The sequence below is a fragment of the Mustela putorius genome, unplaced genomic scaffold (assembly GCF_011764305.1).
Source record: "Mustela putorius furo isolate JIRA1106 unplaced genomic scaffold, ASM1176430v1.1 tig00000873_pilon_pilon_pilon, whole genome shotgun sequence".
Lineage (NCBI taxonomy): Eukaryota > Metazoa > Chordata > Mammalia > Carnivora > Mustelidae > Mustela > Mustela putorius.
In genome coordinates this window covers 1,043,833-1,069,618 of record NW_025421504.1, presented here as the reverse complement: position 1 = coordinate 1,069,618, position 25,786 = coordinate 1,043,833, and the positions used below count along the sequence as shown (strand labels likewise).

The following is a 25,786-nucleotide window of genomic DNA, read 5'->3' as shown; positions in this document are numbered from 1 at the left end:
TTCACCATGTACCCTGGGTCCCGAGCTGCAATGTGCCCTTGGAGGTCAGGGCCCACCTGCCCTGTGGCTGCGGCCCAGCCTCTCTCAGGACCAGCGCCACTGCCGCACGACACCCTCCAGGCATCTCTCATTCTCTGAGAAGGTGCCCATTACACCTCATGCGAATTACTGGGTGATACGATGTTTTGAAAAATAGAGTTCTCAGGGGTTCCTGAATGGCTCAGTCCATTAAGCATCTGCCTTCTGCTCTTGGTCCTGGGACCAAGTCTCGCATCAGGGAGTCTGCTTCTCCCTCTTCTGCAGCTCTGTCAATTAAAAAATAAGATCTTAAAAAAAAAAGTTCTTGGGTTGCCTGGGTGGCTCAGTCGGTGAAGCATGTGCCTTCAGCTCAGGTCAAGATCCCAGGGTCCTGGGGTGGAGTCTGGCATCAGGCTCCCTGCTCAGTGGAGAGTCTGTTTCTCCCTCTGCTTGTGCTCATTCTCTGTCTGTCAAAAAGATAAAGTCTTGTTTGTTTATTTGTTTTTAAGATTTTATTTATTTGACAGATCACAAGTAGGCAGAGAAGAGGAAGCAGGTTCCCCGCTGAGCACAGAGCCCAATGTGGGGCTCGATCCCAGGACCCTGGGATCATGACATGAGCCAAAGGCAGAGGCTTTAACCCGCTGAGCCACCCAGGCTCCCCGAGTTGTTTGTTTTGTTTTTGTTTTTTTTAATAGAGTTCTCAGAATAAAACTCCTTTCCAATCTGTGCTAGGGTAGAAGGTGTTGAGGGAGTCGACAGCAGGCTCATGAACACCCAGGAAGTGCGCGCTAGGCTACTGAAGGACAGCTCCTGACTGTAGGGTCCCACTGCCAGGCAGGACCATGCGACCCTGCACACGTGCCTGCTGGGGCACCGTGGGGAGCTGCGGCCCCGGGGGTGGGGTAGTGGGAGGGGGTCCTGATTCCAGAGTGGGATGGTGCAGGGCGTGAAGATTATCATAAATCACGGTCATTGGTGATGAATCAGTCACGTTAGAGACCCTTAAGTGGAAGAGTCAGTGGAAGAAGGGCCCATCTGGGAATAGATGACGAGGGGGTAGCTTGAGGGCTCCTGGGGGACATGGACAGGGGACACATGGAAGAGGCCCCCAGACTGTACAGATAGGTTCAGGGTGAAACCAGGAGGACCAGGTTAGACTTGGGACTGACGAGCCACGTCCTGCAAGTCTTGCAGGTGCTGCCCGATGTGACCCTTCACCCGGGGAGGGGCCGGAGCAAAGTCCTGGCCCTTGGCAAGGTGCCGGTACAACTCGGCACTTAGGGTCCGAGTCCACGTGTGTGACTAAAGCTGGGAAAATCCATGGCCTGAGGGAGCCTCAGAAGGCCCTGACCCGCTGAACTGTCGACGCACGGTTTAAACCCTGGCTTTAGATTTTCCATGGACCTTGTAGGAAACGTGCTGGGAGAGGTGCTGCGGTGGCCAGCCCCAGACTGTGATGGGCTGGCTGAGCTCGAGACCCTGCCCGGGTATACCTCTGGGGGCCAGGGTGCGTTTCAGAGGTCGCTGCATCCTTGTTCAGTGGGAAAGATACCCAGACCCTGGGCCCAGGATGGTGTAACCCTACTGGCTTTTTGTGCCACCTGACGGGGCCAGGCTCCTCTCTAACCTGGGTCTGGGTGGGAAGGGCCACTTCATCTTGTCATCCACCAGGGGGCCCTGGTGAGCGGGGCTGGGCCGACAGCCCCGTGGGAGATGTCCACCGCAGCCCCAGCCAGGGAAAAGCTGCCGGCTGGGCACCCCCTGCTGGAAAGCACTGGCAGGAGGGGCAGAGCCCGAAAGGTGTGGCCAGCGGAGCCTCTCCCAGAGCAGCTTCCTGTCACCATGAAGTGTGGCACAAAACCCCTTTCTAGCCCGTCCAGAGCACGGAAAGGGCAGGTTTCCCAACAGGCGCCAGGCCACAGGAGGTGGTTTCCAGTCTGCGTTTTTCCCATTCTCGGGCTGGGGAGGGAACATCAGAGTTGCTCTGCGCCCTCCCACGGTGAGGAAAGGAAGCAGTGTCCCCCTTCTGCTCCGCCCCCCACCCCAAGGTCCAGCAGAGGCTGTGCAGGCCTCCAGGAGCCCCCTTGCTGTTTGTTTTTTAAAGATTTTATTTATTTGTTTGACTGACAGATCACAAGTAGGCAGAGAGGCAGGCAGAGAGAGGGAAGCAGGCTCCCCGCTGAGCAGAGAGCCTGATGCGGGGCTCAGTCCCAGGACCCCGAGATCATGACCTGAGCCGAAGGCAGCGGCTTAACCCACTGAGCCACCCAGGCGCCCCCTCTTGCTGCTCTTCTGCACCTCTAACAGTGAAGGCCCCCCAGTTTCCTCCTGTCTACCCCACTTCTCCCATTCCTCCCCTGGAGCCGGGGTCCTGTAGGGCCCTCCAGGACACTGACTTCCAGTCCGGCCTCCTGCCCCTGCTGCTGGGTACAGGGACTGTCTCTGGCAAGGTTCCCCTTCTTCAGGGTTGGGACATGTCCTCACGAAGCCTGTGCTCCAGGCCCCAGAAAGACCTCCTGCACCCCCTGCCCCCAAGCCAAGGACCGTGTAACTTGGGCAATTGGGGAGATTCGGGGCCTGCGCCCAGGGAAGCACTGGCCGGATCCTAAAAGGAAAGCTTCAAATCATTCAACAGCCACAGGCACCATGGCTGCCCCCCACCCCCCGAGACAAGCAGCAGACACCCTGGCTGCTTTGGGGGAGTTTATTTCCCGGTCAGAAAAGGAGAAGCAGGGTCAGGCTCCTGAACATTCTAGGCCCAGGCCCAACAGGGGAGGCAAGGGGAGGGGAGGCACAGGGGAGGCCCCGACTGTGCGCGCTTGGTCCCACAGCTGTCCTGGCTGGGTCCGGGGAGGGCCTGCCGGGGATGGTGGCACCGAGCCTGGGGGCAGAGGTGGCAGGCCAGGGGGCCCAGAGGACGGCACATATGGAGGCAATAAATACTGACAGGCCAGGCACACGACTCCAGGCCGGCAGGCCCCGGTGGGACGAGTAAGGCTCGGCCGCTGGCTTTGTCCACCGAGGGCGGTCTGCTGGGGCCGTGGGCTCCAGCACTGCCCGCCAGGACAAAGAAGGCAGAGGCGTGAGGACACCTGGCCTCCCAGATGAGAATGGAGGCAACTTCAGTTTTGGCAATCTGGCTTCCCCCCAGCCCCTGGAGCCGTCCCCACAGCCCCGGCCGGGGGAGGGGGCTGGCTAGGCCCTGGCGGCCAGGGGAGCAGCAGCAGCACACCCCACACCCCTCCCCGGGCCACGGGGACTGCGGGTGGGGCAAGGACCGGGGGAGACCACATGCTCATGCAGACATGGGGGGGTTAGAGGTTAGTGACGGCCCCCACAGCACACGTTCCACATGTTAAGGCATCATGGTTAGACAGTTACTGACAGCGATGGATGAACTGACCGGGGACAGGTGAAAGCAGGAGGCTGGCTGGCCCCCAAGAGGCCTCGAGTCATGCACCCCACCCCACCCCCACCCCGTTAGAAGAGAAAGAACAGGATCCAGGGCAACTGCAAAGGCCTGCAAGGACCCGGGCGTCCAGGAAATGCCCTCGGAAGAGCCAGTGCCTCAGGTCAGATCAGAACGAGTGGAGGAACCCAAAGGGGTACGGAAGGGGAGGTGGAGGCCTGGCCTGGAGGCTCCCTCCCCCCTCCCCAGCACAGGCAGAAGCAGCAAGGCGAGACCACCGAGGAGGCTGGGGCCAGGAGGGAGGGGCAGGGTCGGCTGGGGGCGGGGGGCAGACCCGTCAGCACTTTGGTAAGGGGTCAGGATGGAGAAGGGGGGCTGATGGGGGTGGGGCACGTCAGACAGGTCCGTCCGTCTGTCCGGAGGCCTGCCCGCCTTCCGGGTCAGGGCTCAGTCCTTCCAGTCCTTTTTGATGGTAAGGTTCCACTCCCAGGACAGGTGGTCCGTCTTGTCGTCGTCCGTGAACCGGGACTTGATGTTGTAGCTCCCTCGGGCCAGCATACCCTTGGGCGCCTCCTCCGTGGGGGTCAGAAACTCGTACTCCTCCGCCCGGGGCCCGTAGCTCCCCACCATGTAGTCGGTCTTGTCGACTGCGTGCAGGAAATGGGCGGTCACCAAGGCTGCAGACCCCACGCAGGGCCGAAGGCACACACCGCCTTCTCTCTCCCCATGCAGCACCCCCATCGTGGGGGCAGGGCGCCACCCCCCCACTCACTCTTGACGCCCTTCCTATACGTGTGTTGGATGTACTTCATGCCAGACACGATCTCCCGGTTCACCTGCAGGGAGAGAAGCCAGGCCAAGCTCGGCGAGGCTTTCCAGGCCCACGGCCCCCCAGCACCTCCCACAGCCCCTGCGCCTTACTCGGAAAGAGATTTTTATCCGGTATTCCACGCCCTCCTTCAGCACAAAGGACTGCCTCCTGAAGCCCTCCAGATCGCCTGTGCCCAAGAAAAGATTGTCTAGAAGGCTCAGCTGCAGGAAGGGGCACAACACTCCCTCGGTGCCCACCCTGAGCCACACAGCCCCAGGCGGCCCCATCCAGGACCCCCAGCCCCTCCAAAGCCAGGGCCGCAGACTTCCGGGCCGCGCTTCCCACGCCCCCCACAAGAGGGCACGGGCGTGCTGAGAAAGTACTTGCAGCGGAACCAGCAGGCTAACCCTAACCTCAGGCCACTCACCTGTCAGGTCCAGCTCCAGGGGCCCCGGGGCCGTGCTGCACACCAGGGTCAGGCGGGTCACAACAACATTGGGGACGTTGGGGTCTGCGGATGAGAGCAGGTTAGAGCTCTACCCCAGCCCTAACTTGCCGTTGGCGGGGGGAGGAGCGGCTGGCAGCAGGAACCCACAAGTGACAGGTGTCCCTCTCGGTGCTGCCTCAGCCCACTTACCAGCAGACACAGTCACGCGGCCCAACAGGGCCTCCTTGTACTTGCGCAGACTCTCGTCATCCTTGTCCAGCTCCTGGATCTCCTGGATGCTCTTCTGGGCGGGGGGCTTGTAGTTGACCGAGTGCTCGTCCTCCTCGTTCTCCGCGGCGATCTGTGCCAGCTGCTCCGCGGTGGGCTCCTGCTCGGCCATGCTCACCTCTAGCTGGGTCTGCGACACCTGTGGGACCGGCAGGGTTGTGGCAGCCTGAAGGCATGCAGTGTCTGCCTGTCTGGCCTCTCAGCAGGCCGACCGCCAGCACGCCTCTGCCGGATGGACGGGCCCTCTGCGAGTAACCGGCCCCGTGCTTGGGCCCCAGGCAGGCAGGCCTTTTGGAGGAAAGCAACTGCAGGCAGAGCTGTGCAAAAGTCCCGAACACAGACTCCTGAAGCCCAGAGAAGGCCACACTCTGTGCCCTGCCCACCTTGCGGACCCCTGCAAGCCTGGGTAGCGCATCCAGAACTAAGAAGGCCCCCCAGTGTGCTCCTTAGGAAGACGAGGCACACCTCTCCCACAGCTGGGCACAGAGACAGCCCCCCCCCCCCCCCGCACTGGCAGGGCGGGGCCACCTCTTCAATCCTGCCCAAATCCTGCCCTTCTTGCGAAGCTGCCCAGACCCTCTTCCTAAGGAAACCTCCTCCTGGGTCTCCCTGACCACACACTCCTTGGGTTTTGTCCTAACAGGGGAGTGGGCCCTGTCCTGCAAGTGCAGGGTTCTCCTGGAGCTCAGATGACCGGCGGGCCGAGAGCCACAGGCGGGTCCCAGGCGGGCACGAGGAACCCCAACCATCTGCCAGCCTTCTCCCCAACTGCGAGGCCGTGTGACCCGCAACGTGGGAAGGGCTGCAGGGCTGCAAGGTCTCGGCGCCCCTTCCGGGATCCTGGCTCAGAAGAGCTTGGGGCAGCGCTGTGGAGCGCACGGCAGCGCAGGGGGCAGCGCAGGGGGCAGCCCCGGGCTCCCCAGGACGAAGGATCCCCCCGCGCCCGCCAGAACGGCTGAGGAACCGGCGAGGCCCTCTCCGACCCTCGCGCCGCACGGGAAGTGGGCCAGAGCGCAGTCCACGCTGGCCCTCGGCCGGCCCCGGAAGGACCGCCGAGCCTGTCCCCCGGGACCGCGCCGGCAGCCTGGAGCCGCCCGGCGCCGGACCTCACAAAGGGCCGCCGGAGCCCCGAGCCGGCCGGCCGCCACAGGTGGGGTGGGGCGCGCCCGCCGGTCCCGGCCTCCGGGCCGCTTCCTCGGGAATTCCTCCCGAAGGCTCACGCCCTGACGCCACCCAAGTGTGGCCGCAGGCGACGGGCTCCGCGAGCGCGCCGGCCGCGGCCCCCACTTCCTTCCGCAGGGCTCCGCAATCTGGGCGGGCGCGCGGGCTGCGGGGCTCGGGGGGCCTCGCCGCGCGGGCCGGCCGCCGCGCCCGCGTCCCCGGGGAGGGGGCGCCAGGCCTGGACCCGGCCGGCGCGCGGCGGCCCGGGCGGGGGCGCGGCGGGGCGCGGGCGGCGGCCCCCGAGGAGGCCCGCGCCGACCCCCCGCGAGCGGCGCGAACAAAGGCGCGGCGCCCCCAGCCCCGCGGCGCCCCCGCCCGGGCCCCGCCCCGCCTCGCCCCCGCCGCACCCTGCCCGCCGCCGCCGCCGCCGCCGCCGCTCACCGGAGGCTCGACCGCGCCGCTCTCGCGCTCCCTCCCGCACGGAATGACGAACGTCGCGGCCCCGCCCGCGCGCTCCCGGCCGGCCACTTCCGGGGTCACGCGACTTCCGCTCGCGCCGGGCGGCCGCCGTGGGGCGCATGCGCGCGCGCGCGCGGGCTGCCGGGAGCGCGCCGCCACCATCTTGTGGCGCCGGCCTCGTGGGCGCGTCCCGCGAGGTCCGGGCCGGGTTAGGGTTTGGCGCGCTTTGCTGCCGGTGGTTTTTGTTGGTCCCGGGCGTCCTCGGGGCTCGGCCGCCAGCCCGGGGCACGGGGCAGTTTCACGGCCTCGCGTGCGCCTCCCCCTTCCCGTACATCGTGACCCGTCCCCGAGGTGAAGCGCGGGACCGGCGGCCTGTGTCGTCCGACTGGGACCCCAGGGCCGCCCCGGCGCCGCTGCAGGGGAGCCTGTCCCCGCGCGGGTGGCCCGGCCCCTCCGTCCGCTGTTGCTCGCGCACGCGAGAGGAGCGCCGGGCTGTCGGCTGGGGTCCGACGGGTGCCGCGCGCAGACCCGGAGACGCTGTGTAGTCCCCGCGCGCCCCCGGCTCCCGCGCCCCCGGCGGGTCCCCGCACACCCCCGGCTCCCAGGACCTGGCAGGGCCTGGGGCGCCTGCCCACCTGCGACGCTGCCCTCGGCCTCCGCCATCCCCAGCCCCCGCCCGGCCCCTCCTGTGGATGGAGGCATTTTCTACCACAATCTGAATGCCAAATAGGAACCTGGCTATCTTTTGAACACGTTTAAATATTGAGGATTCTGTGTAACTGAGGGGTCGCGCGGTCAGCTTTGTGTGCGGAGCGGCGGTTCGGTGGGTTGCTTGCCAGGCTTCCGTCGTCGGAAGTCCAGAGCCCACAGCCCACTGCCCCGCATTGCCCAGTTGTACGTAGAGGAGAACTCTGCTTTCAGATGACCCAAGTGCTTTTATTTATTTTTTATTTTTATTTACTTTTTAAGATTTTGTTTGTTCATTAGAGAGAGAGAGCACAGGCGGCCGAGGGGGGGCGGGGGGACAGCAGAGGGAGAGGAAGAAGGCTCCAGGCTGAGCAGGGAGCCTGACCAGGATGCGGGGGTCATGACCTGAGTGGACGGCAGCCCCTTGATGGCCTGAAGACACCCAGGAGCCCCGCCACCACCAAGAGCTTTTAAGAAACAAAGCAAAAAGCAAAAAATTCCTATTGTAGGAAATTTCAGACATATACTTTGTTAGGAATCTGTTACTGTGTAAAAACACGTGGGGGGCATTTAGCAGCTTAAAACAAGAGTTCCTCGGCTGTTCCTGGGGGCCCGGGATCGGCGTGGCTGGTGGTCCGGCTCTGGTCTCCTGAGGCTGCCGCAAGCAGTGGGCCAGAGCGGATCCTAACATCTGGGGGAATTCCAAGCCCTTGCCAATGCGGTGAGCAGGATGCTCCGTCCTTGTGGGCCAGAGGGTTTACTGCCCTGCCACCCCCCACTCCCGGCCCCTCCAGAGGGCTGCTTGCAGCAAGGCCACTGGCTTCTCCCAGGAGGCCTCGGAGAGACAGGTGGACGCGGAATAATAGCCAGCAGAGCAGCAAGCAGCGTCTCTAACAACATCCGTCTCAGGAGGAAGGTCGCTTCTGCACTCTTCCGGCCTCACAGACCTGCCCTAGTATAGCCTGGGAGGGGCCCACGGGGCTGGCAGTACCAGCAGGCAAGGCCGTCGGGCCTGCCTTGGAGGTGGCCCCCCGCACGCACCAGAGGAGAGAGAAGGGCAGGACGAGCCCAGGGCACCTGCCGTCTAGCCTCCACAGTTAGCCTAGGGCCCGGCTTGTTCCCCTGTGCCAGCTACTGGTTGGAAGCAAACCTCAGAGGTTATTTCCACCGTGAATATTTCAACACGTATTTATTTCAAAGGAAGGGAATCCTTTCTGGGGAGAAGCAACAGTCACAGCCCCAGTATCTGCCCTGTTCACGTATCTACCACTGTGTAAGGAACCATCCGAAGTGGAAGGGCTCAGAGCTGTGATTTACAGCTCTCTCCGCTATTCTGTGGGCTGGGTGAGCTCCGCTGGGGCTCTCCTGCCGCTGCCGTCAGATCAGGTCCACGCTGGGGCCCCATCGGGTTGCGCCTGAAGGAGACTGCCGGCCCCAGGCCCTTCCATGAGACTCCTGTGAGATTTGGGCCGCTGGATCCAAGAGCAGATGTTCTGAGAGGCCTGTTCCCAATCTCCGTGTGAACCCACGGGGGCTTCCAGAGACCAGACTCCTGCCGCTTTTCACGGGTCAAGCAACTTGAGCCAGTGCAGGTCTAAGGGCCGGGAATCAGATCCCACCCTCTCAATGGGAAGAAAAGTGTCCCTCTAATAGGACCAAATGACGCACGTTCCTCTCCGGTTAACACGCTGCCTGCCAGGACCCCCGAAAGTCTTCATTTTGGCGTCAGCTCAGGGCGCAGGTGAGAGTGAGGCTGGGGTGTGACTTATCTTAATTTGGAAATTGGGGCTCAGGACCCAGGAGCCCTGCCCCGCAGCACCGGATAAACCATCCCTGACCTGCACAACCTGTGAGTGTGATAGAAAATGGGGCGCCTGGGTGGCTCAGTGGGTTAAGCCTCTGCCTTCGGCTCAGGTCATGATCCCAGGGTCCTGGGATCGAGTCCCGTATCGGGCTCTCTGCTCAGCAGGGAACCTGCTTCTCTCTCTCTCTCTCTCTCTCTCTCTGCCTGCCTCTCTGTCTGCTTGTGATTTCTCTCTGTCAAATAAATAAATAAAATCTTTAAAAAAATAGTATACCTACCAAAGTTAACAATGCTTTCTTAGTATCATCAAATGTTAAATGTTCAATTTTTCCATCTCAAAACTTTTTTTTTTCTTTTTTAAGATTCTATTTAGGCACGCCTGGGTGGCTCAGTTGTTTGGTATCTGCCTTCGGCTTGGGTCATGATCCGAGGGTCCTGGGCTCGAGCCCTGCGTGGGGCTCCCCACTCAGCTTCTCCCTCTGCCAGCCCTGCTGCTTCGTGCTCTCTCTTGCACTCTGTCAGATAAATAAATACAATCTTTAAAAAAAGAAACTAAAAACAACTCTTGTTCAAGCTGGCCTGTCCACATCAGGATCGAGGCAGGGTCAACACCGTGCACTTGGGCAGTGTGTGGCTGAAGTGTTTTTTCTCATGCACCTGTCTGAAAGCAGCCAGATGTCCCACAGTTCAATTAAGTTCTGGCGCTTTCTGGAGGTAGCCCAGACCTGCAAGTTGAGGGCTCAGTCCTACGAGGCGAGGCTCCCCCTACTTCAGATGCCAGACGTGTGTCAGGTCCGCGGGCTGCCCATGGTTTTGCTGGCCGGTTATAAACACAAGGGGATCCTTTCTGGGGAGAAGCAACAGTCACAGCCCCATTATCTGCCCTGTTCACGCATCTACCACTGTGTAAGGAAACACCCAAAGTGGAGGGGCTTGACCACTCCTCAGGTTTGAGAACTTGCTAAAACAAGTCACAGAACTCGGGAAAATGCTTTACTTACAACGACTGGTTTATGATAAAGGACACAACACAAGAATGGCCAATGACCAGAGAGGTCTCTGATGAGGCATGAGGCATGGGGTCGGGGTTGTAACTTCCTCGCCTTTCTCCAGGTGCACCACCCTCCCAGCACCTCCAAGGGTTCACCAACCCAGAAGCCGAACCCCATCATTTAGGGGTTTTTATGGATGTGTCATTAAAAAAGGCACAACTGCGGGGCGCTTGGGTGGCTCAGTGGGTTAAAGCCTCTGCCTTTAGCTCAGGTCATGATCTCGGGGTCCTGGGATCGGACCCGGATCGGGCTCTCTGCTCAGCGGGGAGCCTGCTTCCTCCTCTCTCTGTCTGCCTCTCTGCCTACTTGTGATCTGTCTCTGTCAAAGAAATAAATAAAATTTTTTAAAAAAGGCACAACTGGTCAAATCATCAGCCATCGATGATGAACTCCGTTTCCAGCCTTGCTCCCCTCCGCAGACGTTGGGGTGCGATGGGGCAGAACATCCCACTCCTCTGAACATGGCTTGGTCTTTCTGGTGACTAGCCTCCACCCTGGAGCTGTCCAGGGGCCCCAAGAGTCATCTCATCAGCCCTGGTGTAGTTGGCTGAAAGGTTTTATTTTATTTTTTACTTTATTTATTTAGTTATTTATTTATCTATTAAAAAGATTTATTTATTTATTTGACAGACAGAGATCACAAGCAGGCAGAGAGAGAGGGGGAAGCAGGCTTCCTGCGTGCAGGGAGCCCGATGCACGGCTTGATCCCAGGACCCTGGGATCGTGACCTGAGCCGAAGGCAGAGGCTTTAACCCACTGAGCCACCCAGGCGACCCCCCTGTTTTTTTAATACCCTTTTTTTTTTTTTTAAGATTTTATCTATTTGAGAGCGAGCGGTAGAGAACACAAGCAGGGGGAGGAGCAGAGGCAGAGGGACAAGCGGACACGCGGAGCAGGGAGCTCAGGGCAGGACGGGATCCCAGGACCCCGGGATCATGACCCAAGCCGAAGGCCGACGCTCTAACTGACCGAGCCACCCAGGCGTCCCCGAATATCCTTGTTTTTAAAGAAACGCACACAGAAGGGTTTGGGGAAAGCGGCCGCTTGCTGCACTCCGTCTCCATCGGTTCCGATTAAAACGTGGAGCGCCAGCATCGGGGAGTCCGGCGAGAGCCACGGGAACTTCTTGTCCCATTCTCACTTCCTTCCTGTAAATTTGAACATCAGAACTACAAAATAACAGCTAAGGACCTTCACAGTTAAACAGAGAAGCGGGCGGCCGCGAGCGCAATGACAAGGCTGGGACCATGGGACACGGGCTGGCGGCGTGGCAGGGAGTCGGCTTCGGCAGCTGGAGCGCAGGCCCCGGGGAGGGAGAGCGGACTCGGCCGCTGCAGCACAACCTTCATCCCATCCAACAAAGCCGACGGGTCCAACTCACGGCTGGGCGCGCTGCCCCGCCGGGCACGGGACGCTCCGGCCGCCAGCGCTCCCAGGCGGCGCCCAGGGAGGCGCCGCGAAACCGTGAGAACGGCTATTCAATCCAGACTCTTCTTTCTTTCTTTTTTTTTTTTTAAAGATTTTATTTATTTATTGGACAGAGAGAGATCACAAGCAGGCAGAGAGGCAGGCAGAGAGAGAGGAGGAAGCAGGCTCCCTGCTGAGCAGAGAGCCCGATGCGGGGCTCGATCCCAGAACTCTGGAATCATGACCTGAGCTGAAGGCAGCGGCTTAATCCACTGAGCCACCCAGGCGCCCCTTTCTTTCTTTTTTAAGGATAAGGAAGATAAAAAAATGCAGGCGAAACCACAGGAAGATACCTCTTTGCCCCAGATGATGGCTGAGGTAGGTGGACGGTGCACACCGGCAACCTTGTGCTGGCCAGTGAGGGTGCGGGAGGGCGCAGCTGCCCACCGACCCCAACGCCCATCCTAGAGGCACGTGTTCTAGAAGACTGTGTGCACACACCCAGCAGCCCGTGCCTGGAACAGCTCACATGCTGGCCCACCACACGGCGCGGGAACAAAGCGTCAGTCCTCACCGGGTTCTGGCAAGACACTGAAGTGTGAATTCCGTGCTAGTGAGCGGGTCTACTTGGAAAGCACGACGCCAAGTGAGAGAAGCCAGAGACAGAGGGGCACGCGTGGTAGGATTCCCTTTATGCGCCACGTCCAGACCGGCGTGTGCCGGGACAAGGGGAGGAGTAGGGAGTCACTGCTAGTGGAGTTTCTTTTTGGGGCGATGAAAATATTCTGGAACTTGAATGAGCTGTTGGACTGTGACCCTGTGAATGTGGGAAAGTCACTGTGAAATTAAAATTCTACCTTCCAAATGGGTCAACTTTATGGTATGTCAATTCTATCTCACTAAAGCTGTCGTTTAAAATAAGCCCAGTAGGAGCATCCTGGTGGCTCAGTGTAGAGCACGTGACTCTCAGTCTCAGGGCTGTGAGTTTGAGCCCCATTGGAGGGTAGAAGGGACTAAAAAAATAATAAAATAAAAAGTACAATAAATAGGGGCACCTGGGTGGCTCAGTAGGTTAAGCCTCTACCTTCGGTCATGGTCCTGGGATCCAGCCCTGCATCGGACTCTCCACTCAGCAGGGAGCCTGCTTCCTCTCTCTCCCTCTCTGCCGGCCTCTCTGCCTGCTTGTGATCTCTGTCTGTCAAATAAATAAATAAATAATCTTAAAAATAAAAAATACATAACTAGAACGCCTGCAGAACCCAGGTCTGGAGAGCACTGGGAGGTGGTTCTGTTTGTACCGTCACCCTCTGTGCTGACTGAATGTGTTAAGCTTCTCTTTTTCTTTTTTTTTTTTTTTAAGATTTTATTTACTTGACAGACAGCAAGAATACATAACAAGGGGAGAGGCAGAGGGGAATAAGGCCCCCAATGCAGGACTCCATCTCAGGACCCTGGGATCATGACCTGAGCCAAAGGCAGACATTTCACCGACTGGGCCACCCAGGCGCCCCTATTTTTAAAGTGACCTCTTCCTCCAACATAGGGCTCAAATCCATGACCCCAAGAGCCAAAGTCACACACTCTGTCAATGGCTCCGGCCGGGCACCCCGATATCCTGTGTTTACCCCCCGGCCAGTCTGTCCCCCATCGGAGCAGATGTCTGAGGGCAGGGACTTCTGTCTTGCACTCACTGCTGTGTCCCCAGCTCGTGAGGATGGCGCTTGGCATGCGGCAGGCACTCACATATTTGCCGTCTGAGTAAATAAGTTTTCTTTAAGCTCAAAAATAGAAAGATCAGTTGACCAGGTTTCCGGGAGGATGAATGAGATCTGCACGGAAAGCCTGACGGCGAGGGAGGCCCAGGCCCTCCACGGCGGTTTCTCGATTTCTGCAGCCCCGACTGGAGAGTGGCGCCAAGTCTGCGTTCCCACAGTTAACTTCTGTCGTAGGTGTGAGACTGTATCACGATTTCTCACTTTTGTTTCCCGTGTCAGGCTCGCAGCTCCCTGAAGAACCAAACTCCTCACTCCGCAGACACGTGCGGACAGACAGAGGTGAGAGGGCCCAGATGTCGGGGAAGGGCCGCCGCTGCTCATCGCCGACTCTGGCTGACGCGATTCCTGCAGTCCGCAAGCAGAGAGGCCTGCCGCTTGTTCCAGAATGCTCGGTAACACACATCTTCGCTCAACTAACGAAGAGCCAAGGACACGCCGGCAGCTGGCCGGCTCCCCACTGCACGGGCCATCTGATGACAGGTCCGGCCCGGGGGCTCGGAGTCCTGCAGCCAGTCCGCTCTTCCTCCCCGGGGCCGGCTTCCTGCTCAACGCGCAGAGCAACTCAGACAGGCCAGGCAGATCCCATACCCATTTCTGGGCCCAGCACTGAGCTTCTGTGTGGACCGCCGGCCATGAAGAAGGCCGGTTAGCATCCACATTCGGGCTAAGGGGCAGCCAGTCCAGCCGGGTGGCTCTGAGGGGCACTGGCCAACGGCAGTTCAGTGTCTGAGCAAAAAATGTGTGGGAGAAAAACATGTAAAACCCCCAAGTTTTATTTCCTCTTTCACTCATTTAACTGGAATCTTGGGGGATGAAGAGTGCTGGCCGTTGCAGGGTCACCTGGCACTGTTCTTTCGGTGACCAGGTGCCCAGCTTGCCTTGGATCACGGCCGCCGTCTCTGCACACAGCAGACCCCCTTCCTTCTCAGGAGCGTCCCTGCGTACACACGGTTCTACTTGGAAGTAGAACGAGGTTTCCTGGGGCGCCTGGGGGGCTCACTGGTTGGGTGTCTGCCTTCGGCTCATGTCGTACTCCCCAGGTCCTGGGATGGAACCCGCACCGGGCTCCCTGCTTAGCGGGCAGCCTGTCTCTCCCTCGGCCACTCCCCCTGCTTGTGTTCCTTCTCTTGTGGTCTGTCAAATAAGTAAAATCTTAAAAAGAAGTAAGATGAGGTTTTCTGCCCCACAAATGAAGGAGTCAAGGCTCAAAGCCATCGAGGCTGCTCCCCACCTGTAGGACGCACGCAGCACCCGCCCCCTCGGACTCGCTAAATTTCAGGGTCTTCTTATTCAGTCACCCCTCTCTACCCCATGGTCTCCCCAGCTCCTGCAATGTCACCCCCTTCAGTTTCTCCTGTCACTTTCCTGGGTCATGCCACTGACCACTGCTTTGCCAGTGTCTGCCTATCACCGGCTGCTAAACTGGCAACGTCCAGTGCTCAACACTCGTGGGACGTCGGTTGGCGTCCCGGTGTCTCTGCCTGACTCCTAGATCCCACCCTGAGCGCCGCCCCTTCCCCCACTTTTCTCTTGGGCCTTTCTCACCATACGTGGCACCTTCAGCCACGGCTCCAGTGCCTCTGAGCCACCCCCACACCTCCCCATCCCGGCGGCCAGCAGCAGCAGCACCTGTGGCCTCTGGCCCAGGCCTACCTTCCCCCTCCAGCAGGGGTGCTCTTCAAGTAGCCACCACCTCTCCCGCAGCCATCTCCCTATCCAGCACGAGGCTGCTCCGCGGACACCGCCTCCCAGGGCCCCCTCTGTGCCGGGGTCACATGACCTCGACCTATCCTGCCCTTGTGGCCGCAGCCACCAAGGCCAGGCGAGTGCCAATCCCTCCCTGGGACACTGGGCTCCTCCAGGGCTGAGCTGGAGCGTGCCGGTCACGCTTCCGTGCAGTGCCTGGTGTCAGCGGGCCGTTCAAGTGGCAGCTGCCGGCTGCGTAGCAACGGCGCCGGTAAAGGCACCACGGCCAACGTGCGAGTTGACCCCGGAGCCACAGGGCACAGCCTGGCGGGTCCTTATCCGGCCACACCAGCCCTCCCTGCCACGCAGCTCTGCTCTCCGCAGCCCCCGGCCTTCCCGGGGCTCTCTTCTCTGTGGAGGCCACTGCCCTCCAACCGCCTGCTGCACCCGCAACTGTGCTCGGGGGGCCGCAGAGCAGGGGCCCTTAGGTCTCACTGGCTTCCAGGCACAACTGCGCCCTGGGCACCAGCTCCAGAGAGGGAGAGAAACCCTGAGGACCACAGGGTGGTCTCCTGACCCACCCTCCCAGGGCGGGGATCTCAGCCTCTCCCGAGCAGCATGTCTGAGCACGGAAGCAGAGGCAAGTGGCCAAGTGACATGGCCGGCCTGCCCTCTTCTGTCCCAGAGGGGGTCCAGGTGGGGCAGCTGCCGGCCCTCCCTTCCAGAGCTGTGTGCTCAGACGCGCCTCTGCCACAGCTCCCCCGAGCGTTTCACCCAGGACACAATTAAGGGCACACTTTCTGGCTGGCTCCTGCTTCCATGGGAGAGACTAACAGGAAAGGCTTATGTTGCGAAGTCAGAACTGCTGATCCATGCTTCTGACAAGCAGAATTCCAGGAGGAGAGGGACAGCCTGGCCACAACACGGCGTCCCCGGGCCCCCTCACGTCACACACTGCAGGCGGTGGTGGTGGCTCCTGCCACGTCCTCCCGCCCACCCTATGGGAGAGGACGGGGCTAGGGCGGGCCGAGCAGAGAGCACGGCTGCCGGCGCCGGACGGGACCGCTCCACGCACGTTCGGCCAGGCCCAGGGAAGGACTGCGACGCGGACGAGGCACCGCTCCAGTTCCACACGCATCTCTGCTTTATTATGGCAAAGGTGAAAACACCACCTTCCCACAATGCCAACAGGTAACATTTATCCCAAAAATAACTCAGTACAAAACACGGCTGTTTCAGATTAAAAAAAAAAAGAAAAAAGAAAACAAAAAAACCAGAAAAACCCAAAACAAAACAAAAAAGGAAAGAAAAAAAAAAACCTTTACACGAGTTTTTAAATCCTATCTTAAAACATAAAAGAAACAAATCCGTCATTGGCCGCACAGCCCCAGTCCAGCGCCCCTCCCAGCCGGGGGCACAGAGGAGACGTCTGGGTCCTGCTCCACGCCAGGATCTGCCGCGCTTTAGCTGGTGTCCATCTGCAAGACACACGCAAGTGCTCGCTCAGCGGCCGGCCCGTGCCCCCCGCACCCCCCAGCCCGGCCCGGGACTTACTCTCGCGTTATAAGCGTCCAGCTGGGCGTCCAGCTCCTCTGCAGAAAGCTGCTGCTTTGAACTCCGGCCAGTGCCTCTGCCCCTGCCCCGGCTTCCTCCGCGGGTGCCTCTCCGGGTGCCGCCGCCGCCGCCACCAAAACCCCCGGAGCCGCGGTTTCTGGTCATCCCGCCTCTGTTCACGCTAGCGAGGAAGAGGGAGTCACTCTCCGGACGTGGAAAGGCCTGCGGGCCCACGCGGCGCCCCGGCCCCGGCGCTCACCTCTGTGTGGGTCTCCGCTGCGTGTCGATCTGTGACGTGACGAGCTGGATGTTCATGGGGCGGCCTGCGGCAGAGAATACAAGAGGCGTCCCGGTTAGAGGGCCCTGAGACGCACCGACGGCGCCACAGCCTGGTCTCCACGCAAGCACCGGCAAGGGGCTCTGTGTGTCTCCGGTGCTCCGGACAAGGGGAGAGGCCGAGCGAGCCTGGCGGGAGAACGAGGTGCTGCTGGGGACAACCCCACCAAACCCGCCGCCTCGCTCCTTCTCAGTCCAGGTGACGTGAGGGTCTGGTCAGGCGTCCAGGGCGCTCTGGGTGGAAAGGTGTGGGTGGCCTGACGGAAGAAGAACCGGTACCTTTGTCTTTACGACTACAGCCCCGCACTCAGAGCTGTACTATGGCGGTTCTGAGAAGGCTTCACAGAAGTGAGTCTTCCGGAAGGAGCTGAGGAGGGGAGGGATGTAGCTCGCTGGATGGGGGTTCACAAGAGGTTGGTCCCGATGTGTGGGGCAGCATGAGAGGTGGCAGGATGGAAGAGAGAGACAAAGGGGCGAATGCAAAGTGTCCTCGGCCACAGGGGGAAGGCATACTCCTGCACGGACAGCTGCCAGCCCCAGACCGCACAAACGAGACGCAGCCCCGCCATCATCCTGGGTCCAACCGCAGACGCACCATCCAGGGGGACCCCGTTGTATTGCTTCATAGCTTTCAGGGCGTCTGCCTTCCGTTCAAAGTGCACGTCGGCGGTTCCTAAACTGCGCCCGGAGCGGTCATAGTGCACAGCCGCCTTCTTCAGGGTCCCGAATTCAGCGAAGAGCTCCTGGAGGCCGGGAAAAGCAGCTGTCAGCCAAGTGGCTTCCCTTTGGGTGGCCCAGGGCACTCCCCGGGCATGTGAGCTGCTCTGGGGTCGTTTCCCTGGGCGGCAGACACGTGGGGGGGCAGGGCAGTGGTAGGGGAAGGGAGGGGCAGCCGGGACAGCAACTTCCCGGAGCAGCTGGGCCTGAGGGCTCCTGCCAGCTGGGGACCTTACATCTGTCCCAGGATGCAGGTAAAGGACCACAGAGCCCACCAGTGAAGGGAACAAGATTAAGTTGCTATCTTCTTCAACAGAGGAAAACTGACAACACACCCAAGGACTGTGCCAAGAAACAGCAAAGGCCAAGATCACAGAGCAAGGGATGCTATCCGACATGTGGACATGTGGACCAGCTCACAGGGCCCGTTGATTCGGGAGCCCTGACCCAGCCCCTCCCCCAGGGCGGATTCTGGCTCACCTTTCCCTCTCCTCCTACTCAAGCCTGCCGCAAAGGCTGAAGTCAAGCGCTGCCATGGAAACTGCCCTGACCTCAGGCAGGCTGGGAGTTGGAGAGGGAACCCAGAGTGTGGGGCTACTCCGGCCGCAGGCACACAGCGGGAAGTGGAGTTCACCAAAAGCGGTTTCCAGTGGATGCCAGAAACCACCTTAAAAAAAGTGTTGAGACACCGTGAGTGCTCACCGGCCTTGCTCTGTCCTCCCACGGCAGTCAAACAAGCAGCGGGGCTCCGGGGAACTGAACCCAGGAAGGCCCAGCACCCTGACCCAGCCATCTCTGGGACTGATCCCCAAGATGTCTTTACTTAATCAGAAAACAAGTAAATATGCCTTTAAAATCTACATGCCTTTGAAATTCAAACAAAAAACCCAAAGAACAAAAATAAAAAATGCCCCCAAAAACAGAAAACAAAACAAAACAACAAAAAAGAAAACAAAGAAAAAAAAAGCTTCAAACAAAGCTGGGTTTGAGAATCATGGTGCTCAAAAGACCAGGGGAGGACCAAGGCCCAAGTCCCGTGAGACCCGGAGCTGGGGCTCGAGGCACACCGAGCCCCCTTCTGCGCTCTGCACACTGACTGCCACGGAAGAAGATCCTTCTCCTCCCAACGACCTTAGAACCAGGAGCGAATAAACCAAACGGACACCCTAAGTGCGGCCGCGACCCAGGGAAGGCGCACCCCAGGCCGGTCTCCCCCGCGGGGAACTGACCGCTCGGGCAGAGCGTCTTCGGGCGCAGGCGCATCGGCAGGGCAGCCGCTCCCCACGGTCAGCTGGGGCCGGCCTCCCCGCACGCTGAGCTGCCGGCCGGCCTGGCACCTGCGGCCCGGCCTCTGCTCCGCACTCCTGCACCCCGTAGAGGGGCCGGGGGCTAGCCCTGCCGCCCGGGGGGCCCTCGGCCCTCAGCCGGGCACATCCCAACCGGGACCAAGTCGGCGAGGGCAACTGCTCGGCGCGACACTCGCGCCCTCACCTGAATGTCAGCGTCGGACACTCCGAAATCCAGGTTGGACACCAGCAGTTTCCCCCCCGTCTCGACGCCCGCGCCGCCCCCGAAGCCGCTGTCGAACAGGTCGTGCTGCCACTTGTCCGGAAGCTGCTTCGGCTGGAGGAGAGACGCGAGAGCCGACCCCGGCCGTGAGCGTCGGCCCGGGGCTCCCGCGCTCCCGGGCAGCGGCGCCCGGTCCGCGCGGAGGCCCGCAGCTCGCCCTTCCCGCCCACGCCGCGGCCGGCCCGCCGGGCCCCCACGCTCCCGCGCGCCGCGGCTCCCTGCGGCCGACTTCCCGCCGTCCGCGCGGCCGCCGCCGCCACGAGGCCCGGCGCCCGGCCGAGACAAAGGCCGAGGGTCTCCGCCTCCCGGGCCCGGGCCCGCGCGACCTCCGCGCCCGCCGGCGCCCGCGCCCACCGGCCCGCGCCCCGCCGCGCTCCCCGCCGCGCGCCGCCCGGCCGGCCCGCTCCCCGCCGCCGGCCGCCGCCGCCGCCGCCGCACTCACCCTGCTGTAGGGCGCCGGCCGGTTCCTGCCGCCGCCGCCCGCCGCGCCGCGGGCGAGGGCCGGCCGGTTCCGGATGGGCCCGCCGCCTCGGTTCACTCGCGCGGCGGCCTGCGCCCCGCCGCCACGGCCGCCCTGGGAGCCGGCCCGGCCGCGGCCCCGGCCTCCGCCGCGGCCACCTCGCTGGCTCCGGTTCAGCTTAATGATGTCGTCCAGAGACATGTCCATTTTGTCGGCCATGGCGGGCGCGGAATCGGCCTTGGCTCGAGCCCGCGCGTCAGCACGCCGGCGCGTCACTTCCGGGGCCGCGCGGCGTCTTCCGGTGCCGAGGCCTCGGAGAGGCCGGGGATTGGCTGTGAGTGCACGGCGGGGGCGGGGCGGCGCGTGCGCGCTAGGGAGCGAGCTGGGCGGGCGCTCCGGAAGGTGCCGGGCAGTGGCCGCGGTCGTTTTTATACCTTCCCGCGCGGGCGCTGCCAACGGAAGGCGGGCGGGGCAGCGCGCGGTCAGGCCGGCGGAGGTGCGAGAGCGCGGGGCGGAGCGCGGCCGTTGGGGCGGGACTGGCGCGCCGCCCCTCCCCCCGCTGCCCGCGCGTGCCTGGACCCCGCGCGTCTGCCCCGCGCCCCACCCTCTCCCCGGACGGAGCGCGCGCCCCGCCCCGCCCCGCCCCGCCGCGTCTCCCCGCGCCCCGCGCCCCGCGCCCTCGCCCTCGCTCCTCGCGCTTCGCGCGCTCCCCGCGCCCCGGTCCCGCCCTGCAGCCCCTCTTCCGCGCTCTGGTCTGGCGGCGGCGGCGGCGGCTCCCGACCGAAGTCCTTGCTGAGCAGGGCCGCAGGCCGAGCGGGCTGGGTGGGTGCCCCCGCGTGGCCAGCTGGGCCGGGCTCTCCTGGGCCGCCCGGGCCGGCCGCAGCCCTCCGAAAAGCCCGGTGCGGCCCCTCTCTGCAGGCACGGGTGGGAGCCCGCGCTGCGCTTCGAGGACGCCGGGCAGCCCGTGCGGAGCGTGTAGACATCCCTGCGGGTGGGGGAGCCTGGCTCGCCCTCCCGGGGGCGCCCGGGCCCTGGCCCCGCCGGCCTTGCGGACCAATGTGCGCCGGTCGGTCTGGGTTTCTCAGGGCTCTGGCCGCCGGTCCAGCCCCGTGCTGACCGTGGGGTTGGGTGACCCTCGGCTCAGAGGAGCGCCGCTTCGGTACCTACATGCTGTAGCGGTGCAGACTGAGGTGCCGGTGATCTCTCTCCCTCTGCCTGTAGGCTCCGCGGCCATGAAGGTGAAGATTAAGTGCTGGAACGGCGTGGCCACTTGGCTCTGGGTGGCCAACGACGAGAACTGTGGCATCTGCCGGATGGCCTTTAATGGCTGCTGCCCGGACTGTGAGTGTCCCCTGAATTCCCTCCCTCTTGAGCTTTGCCTGCTGGCCTGGCCATGACCTCTCGCCAGAAATACCTGCACGGAGTGGCTGGGTTTTGGTGCCCCTTTCCTCAAGAAAAGTGGACAGAAGAGAGCCAGGTGGTTTGGGCCCCTGTTTGTAGAAAGGGCCCGTCAGAAGTTTTGTAAGAAAAAGTGGTGTCGCCTTGTAGCGTGGTGAGACTCGGCTGTGAAGTCTGAGGGGGAGAAAGACATGTTAGAACTCCGTGTCTCAAGATTCTCAAGCAAACAAAACCCGGAAGGTTGTAGGGGCTCCGCTCCCTCGCCCAGCGCAGAGGATCACGGTGTGTAAGGGACCTTTCCACCGCTGCTCCGCGGCTCGGCGAGGATAACTCGGACGCCTGGTGCCACGTCCGCCGAGTCTCTAAACGGAACTCCAGCTTGTTACAGGCTGTCCCGTCCCATCGGACAGGACGTGATGATGAGTCCTTAGGGTCTCCCCTATTCCTAGTCCTTGCTGGGACCTGCCCAGGTGTCCGTAGGTGTCCCTTCACTGTGTGGTGTAAGCAGGATCCACAGTTGCTTGCTCCGCTCTGCCCTGGGTGTTCAGTGTTAGCATAGAACAGGCCCTTCCACCCCCACTCAGTTTTTTCAAGACGTCTGACTTTTTAGCGAAGTTGTCTTGTTTCACGGAGTGCCTCCCACCAGGTTTTATCGGATTTCATTTTTGTGCTGGTTTGTTTTTTTTGTTTTGTTTTGTTTTGTTTTTAAAGATTTTATTTATTAATTTGACAGAGAGAAATCACAAGTAGACGGAGAGGCAGCCAGAGAGAGAGAGAGAGAGAGGGAAGCAGGCTCTCTGCCAAGCAGAGAGCCCGATGCGGGACTCGATCCCAGGACTCTGAGATCATGACCTGAGCCGAAGGCAGCGGCTTAACCCACTGAGCCACCCAGGCGCCCCTTGTTTTGTTTTGTTTTTAAAGATTTTATTTATTTATTTGACAGAGAGATCACAAGTAGGCAGAGAGGCAGACAGAGAGAGTAGGAAGCAGGCTCCCCACTAAGCAGAGAGCCCGATGCGGGACTCGATCCCAGGACTCTGAGATCATGACCTGAGCTGAAGGCAGCAGCTTAACCCACTGAGCCACCCAGGCGCCCTTTGTGCTGGTTTTTGATTCATTTTTGTTCACGTTATGTTCTGTGAAGTAGAAACGCTTTGAATATATTTTTAAGTCAATAACCAGTTTTTGCACCAGTGTATTTTGGTTTTAGCCAAACCCAAGTGAACTTAAACAGAAGCAAGTTGACCCTTAGGGGCCAAGGGCAGTCCCAAGAGGAAAACAGGACATTGAAGTACTAAAGGGTCCCTGTCCCATGAATGACCAGGCCTTTTGTGTGGGGTGAGGTGAGTGGCCAGAATAATAGTGCTTTACTTCTTTTTTTTTTTTTTTTTTTTTTAAAGATTTTATTTATTTATTTTTCAGAGGGAGAGCGAGAGCAAGCACAGGCAGGCAGAGAGGCAGGCAGAGTCAGAGGGAGAAGCAGACTCCCCATGGAGCAAGGAGCCTGATGTGGGACTCGATCCCAGGACGCTGGGATCATGACCTGAGCCGAAGGCAGCTGCTTAACCAACTGAGCCACCCAAGTGTCCCAATAGTGCTTTACTTCTTACAGTGAAATTCAGGTCATTGGATTTTTTTTTAAGGTTTTATTTATTTATTGGACAGACAGAGATCACAAGCAGGCAGAGAGGCAGGCAGAGAGAGAGGAGGAAGCAGGCTCCCTGCTGAGCACAGAGCCTGATGCGGGGCTCAATCCCAGGACTCTGAGATCATGACCAGAGCCGAAGGCAGAGGCGTTAACTCACTGAGCCACCCAGGCGCCCCTACTTCAGATCACTCTTAAATGCGTCGCTAGTGACACAGCAAAGGCCATGGGAGTCTTGGGGGGGGCACAGACCTGCAGCTTCCTAAGCGGCAGACTCCAGTCTTCTGGAAAGAAGTCCTGGAGGGTACCGCCCTCGACTGGTTGTGGGGGAGAGAGCGGCCGGCAGAAACGCAGGGGTGCGGAGCCCAGCTATTGCCGTGGCGGCAGGGCTTGTGGCTGGCGTCTGCGTTTGACGGTGGGCTTTGGTTTTGTGGGGGGGGGTATTTAGGGCACGATCTTCTGACCGGAGGTCAAGTTTGAGAGCCAGTCGTCCTGTACAAAGTGTCAAGCCTAGGTCCTGCCTGTGCGGATGAAGGGACGCTGGGGTTCTCTTGCTACAGCTGTGCGCTTGTGAGAAACCTGGGGTGACGGGCGCTGTGATAACCTGCCCCCAGCCCCAGAGGGCTTTGGGAGTAAAAGTCTTCTTGAGACATGTTTTTATGACAAAGGATTTGCGTCCAGACCGGAGCAAGCACTTGGGTGAGTCACCGTCACTGTTCTGTGCTCCGCATGCCTCAGGCAGGCTGTCTGCTGGTGACGTTACTGGAAGCGGCTCCTGCCTCTGATGGCCGATGGCCGTGTGGCCTGGGTACTCCCCCATCAGCGGGCCCCCAGGGCATCCCCTGCCAGAGTATCCTGCCTTTGCAGGGGACTCTGATTCCAAGCTGAGTTCTCCTGGACCCAGGAAGGCCCTGGGCCTGGGGGGTGTCATGTCAGCCATCGCACCGAGTGGGCACTCCTGGCACAGGGTCCTCCCCCCGGCCCCCCGACGGGCGGGGGAACGGAGCGAGTACAGTAATTCTGTATTTGCCCCAGCGTATAATTTTCTAGTCGTTAGGTCATCAAAGTCTCAGGAAGGCAACGATGTTTTGTCATAAAAAGGATTTTTTTTTAGAAGATTGAAAAACACCGCCCCAAACACGTGGATAAGAACGTACAGCGGCGGCCGTCCTGACTTGGTGGGGTGCAGGCATGTGGGGCAGGGGCTGCTCGGGGTCAGGGAGCCGCGCACGCTCGGTAGACGGGGAAGGACACTGAAGAGCCCACATTGGCTGCTGACCTGGTGCCCGTCTGAACCACGGGGCTGCGCTCCTGCCCTCCGGAAGTGGCAGGCACCTCAATGCACCATGTGCTCAGGCCTCTTGTCCAGAAGAGGGGTGACGGGGTGGCCGAGTGCGGCGAGGGTGGCCGAGAGCACCGCCAGGTTCCCAGCCCCTCTGTTGGCGAGGGATGGGCCAAGTGGGGCCGCTGCGTTGGCTGTGGTATTATTTCATGGGACCGAGCGTCCTGTGTTCGGTGTCGAGGAGGGATGGTGGTCACAGAAGTCCAGAGGCAGACTCTGTTCTGCGAGGAGCTCCCAGCATGGTCTAGTCTAGGACGTGTGTAGACAGAGCTGCCGCAGGGACAGGCTGTCGGTCCCAGCCCTGGCTTGTCTGTCTTGGCCCTTGTGTTTGTGCATCAGTGACATCTGGTCCAGCTAGTGTTCCAAAGGTGTAGAGGACCCCCAGGGCAACGATGGGGGGGGGATGGCACCCCAGCAAGGGTAGAGGCTGCAAGCCATAGTGCGTCAGTGCCCACGGGGACCCTGACACACAGCCTGAGGGGGCCGTTGTGCTCTGGTGGCACTGGCTGTTTGATGGGATTTTCTTGCTTCTCAGAAATCAGAGGAGATCAGAGACCCCTTTTTCTTCTGATCACAGCAGTGTGGCTGTCCCCTGTACCCGTCCATGGAGGTGGCATTTCCACGCACGGGGAGTGCCAGCAGCAGGTGGCCTGACAGCGAGGCGGAAGGTAGCCGCGTGCTGACTCCCGGCTGCTGATGGCTCGGGCCGCCCGCAGCCCTCCCTTGAAGCCTCCTGGGTCCCTGCCGTCTAGAGAGGATCTCCCAAGGCCCCAGCTCTCCTACGCCTGGTCGGAAGGAATAGTTCCCTGTTCAGAGGGGTGGCTCTTTGGTGGCGGCGGGGGGGTGGGGGTGTCCCTAGATAGATTCAGGCTATGACCTTGGTGTCCCAGTGTGCCTGTAGAGGGGCCTGGAACCTGGGAGGCGGGGACTGTGGGCTCGGCCCGCCCCCCCCCTGCAGCTGACCACCCCCCTCGCAGGGGAGGACAGAGTGAGGGCTGCGCTTGCGGGCCTGTGTGTGTGTGCGTGTGCGTGCATGTGTATGTGTGTGCACACCACACACTGTGCTCACGCTCCTGATTTCTGTCTTTCCTGAAACATGAGGCGTGAGAGGCCCTGCACACGGGCGCCCTTGGGCTGCTGGGGCTGGGCAGGTGCCGGACACCCAGGGGTCCTGCGCCCCATCTCTGCCCGGTGCGTGGGCTGCCCTGTGTGACTGGCCTGGTGCTCTCGCCCCCTCCCGCAGGCAAGGTGCCGGGCGACGACTGCCCCTTGGTATGGGGCCAGTGCTCGCACTGTTTCCACATGCACTGTATCCTCAAGTGGCTGAACGCGCAGCAGGTGCAGCAGCACTGCCCCATGTGCCGTCAGGAGTGGAAGTTCAAGGAGTGAGCCCCCCATCCCTGCCCAGGGCTGGCCGGCTGTGCGCTCCTCTGGCATCAGCCCCCTCCGGGCCGCGACACGCCTGACGACTGGAGCTGCGTTTGTTTTCCTTCAAATGGTGACACTTTTATCCAATAAGTAAAACTCATTAAATTACCTGAACCTTGCTGGAGGCCTCTGTTGCCTGTTTTCTTGGTCCTGACGCCACCTCGCAGTGCGTTGATAGGAAATCTCAGGAGTAAACATCTCGATGCGATGCCGCCAAGGCTCTGAGTCACATCCCCAGGAGGAGCGGGAGCGTAGGATCCGCCAGAAGAGCCAGGGGCGAGAGTGGCTGGCTCTGGGGGCTTGAAAGGCCCCGGGGGTGCCACAGAGGCCCTGGGGCGTGCGTGTGTACC

The 25,786-nt window shown here is 61.0% G+C and overlaps 3 protein-coding genes across 4 annotated transcripts; 1 reads left to right on the top strand and 2 right to left on the bottom strand.

Annotated features, from left to right (window-relative positions):
• Window positions 1-2,711: 2,711 nt before the first annotated feature.
• ARHGDIA (Rho GDP dissociation inhibitor alpha) lies at window positions 2,712-6,670 on the bottom strand. Its single transcript, XM_045085677.1, has 6 exons — window positions 6,559-6,670; window positions 4,879-5,095; window positions 4,669-4,752; window positions 4,352-4,428; window positions 4,203-4,266; window positions 2,712-4,077 (listed from the first exon to the last, which is right to left on the bottom strand). Exons 2-6 carry the CDS (start codon window positions 5,066-5,068, stop codon window positions 3,878-3,880), a joined length of 615 nt encoding a protein of 204 aa, XP_044941612.1. The 5' UTR covers window positions 5,069-5,095; window positions 6,559-6,670; the 3' UTR covers window positions 2,712-3,877.
• Window positions 6,671-16,108: 9,438 nt separating this feature from the next.
• Window positions 16,109-19,911, bottom strand: ALYREF (Aly/REF export factor). Its single transcript, XM_045085672.1, has 6 exons — window positions 19,606-19,911; window positions 19,086-19,217; window positions 17,473-17,620; window positions 16,801-16,864; window positions 16,542-16,722; window positions 16,109-16,465 (listed from the first exon to the last, which is right to left on the bottom strand). Exons 1-6 carry the CDS (start codon window positions 19,840-19,842, stop codon window positions 16,451-16,453), a joined length of 777 nt encoding a protein of 258 aa, XP_044941607.1. The 5' UTR covers window positions 19,843-19,911; the 3' UTR covers window positions 16,109-16,450.
• A 69-nt stretch (window positions 19,912-19,980) lies between these two features.
• Window positions 19,981-25,555, top strand: ANAPC11 (anaphase promoting complex subunit 11). Of its 2 annotated transcripts, none has more exons than XM_045085676.1 (3): window positions 19,981-20,119; window positions 20,845-20,964; window positions 25,252-25,555. In XM_045085676.1, the coding sequence occupies exons 2-3, from the start codon at window positions 20,856-20,858 to the stop codon at window positions 25,395-25,397; spliced, it is 255 nt and encodes an 84-aa protein (XP_044941611.1). In that variant the 5' UTR covers window positions 19,981-20,119; window positions 20,845-20,855; the 3' UTR covers window positions 25,398-25,555. The 2 variants fall into 2 exon arrangements, with proteins under 2 accessions (XP_044941611.1, XP_004748751.1); XM_004748694.3 differs by lacking the exon at window positions 19,981-20,119 and adding an exon at window positions 20,289-20,445.
• The last annotated feature ends 231 nt before the right edge of the window (window positions 25,556-25,786 follow it).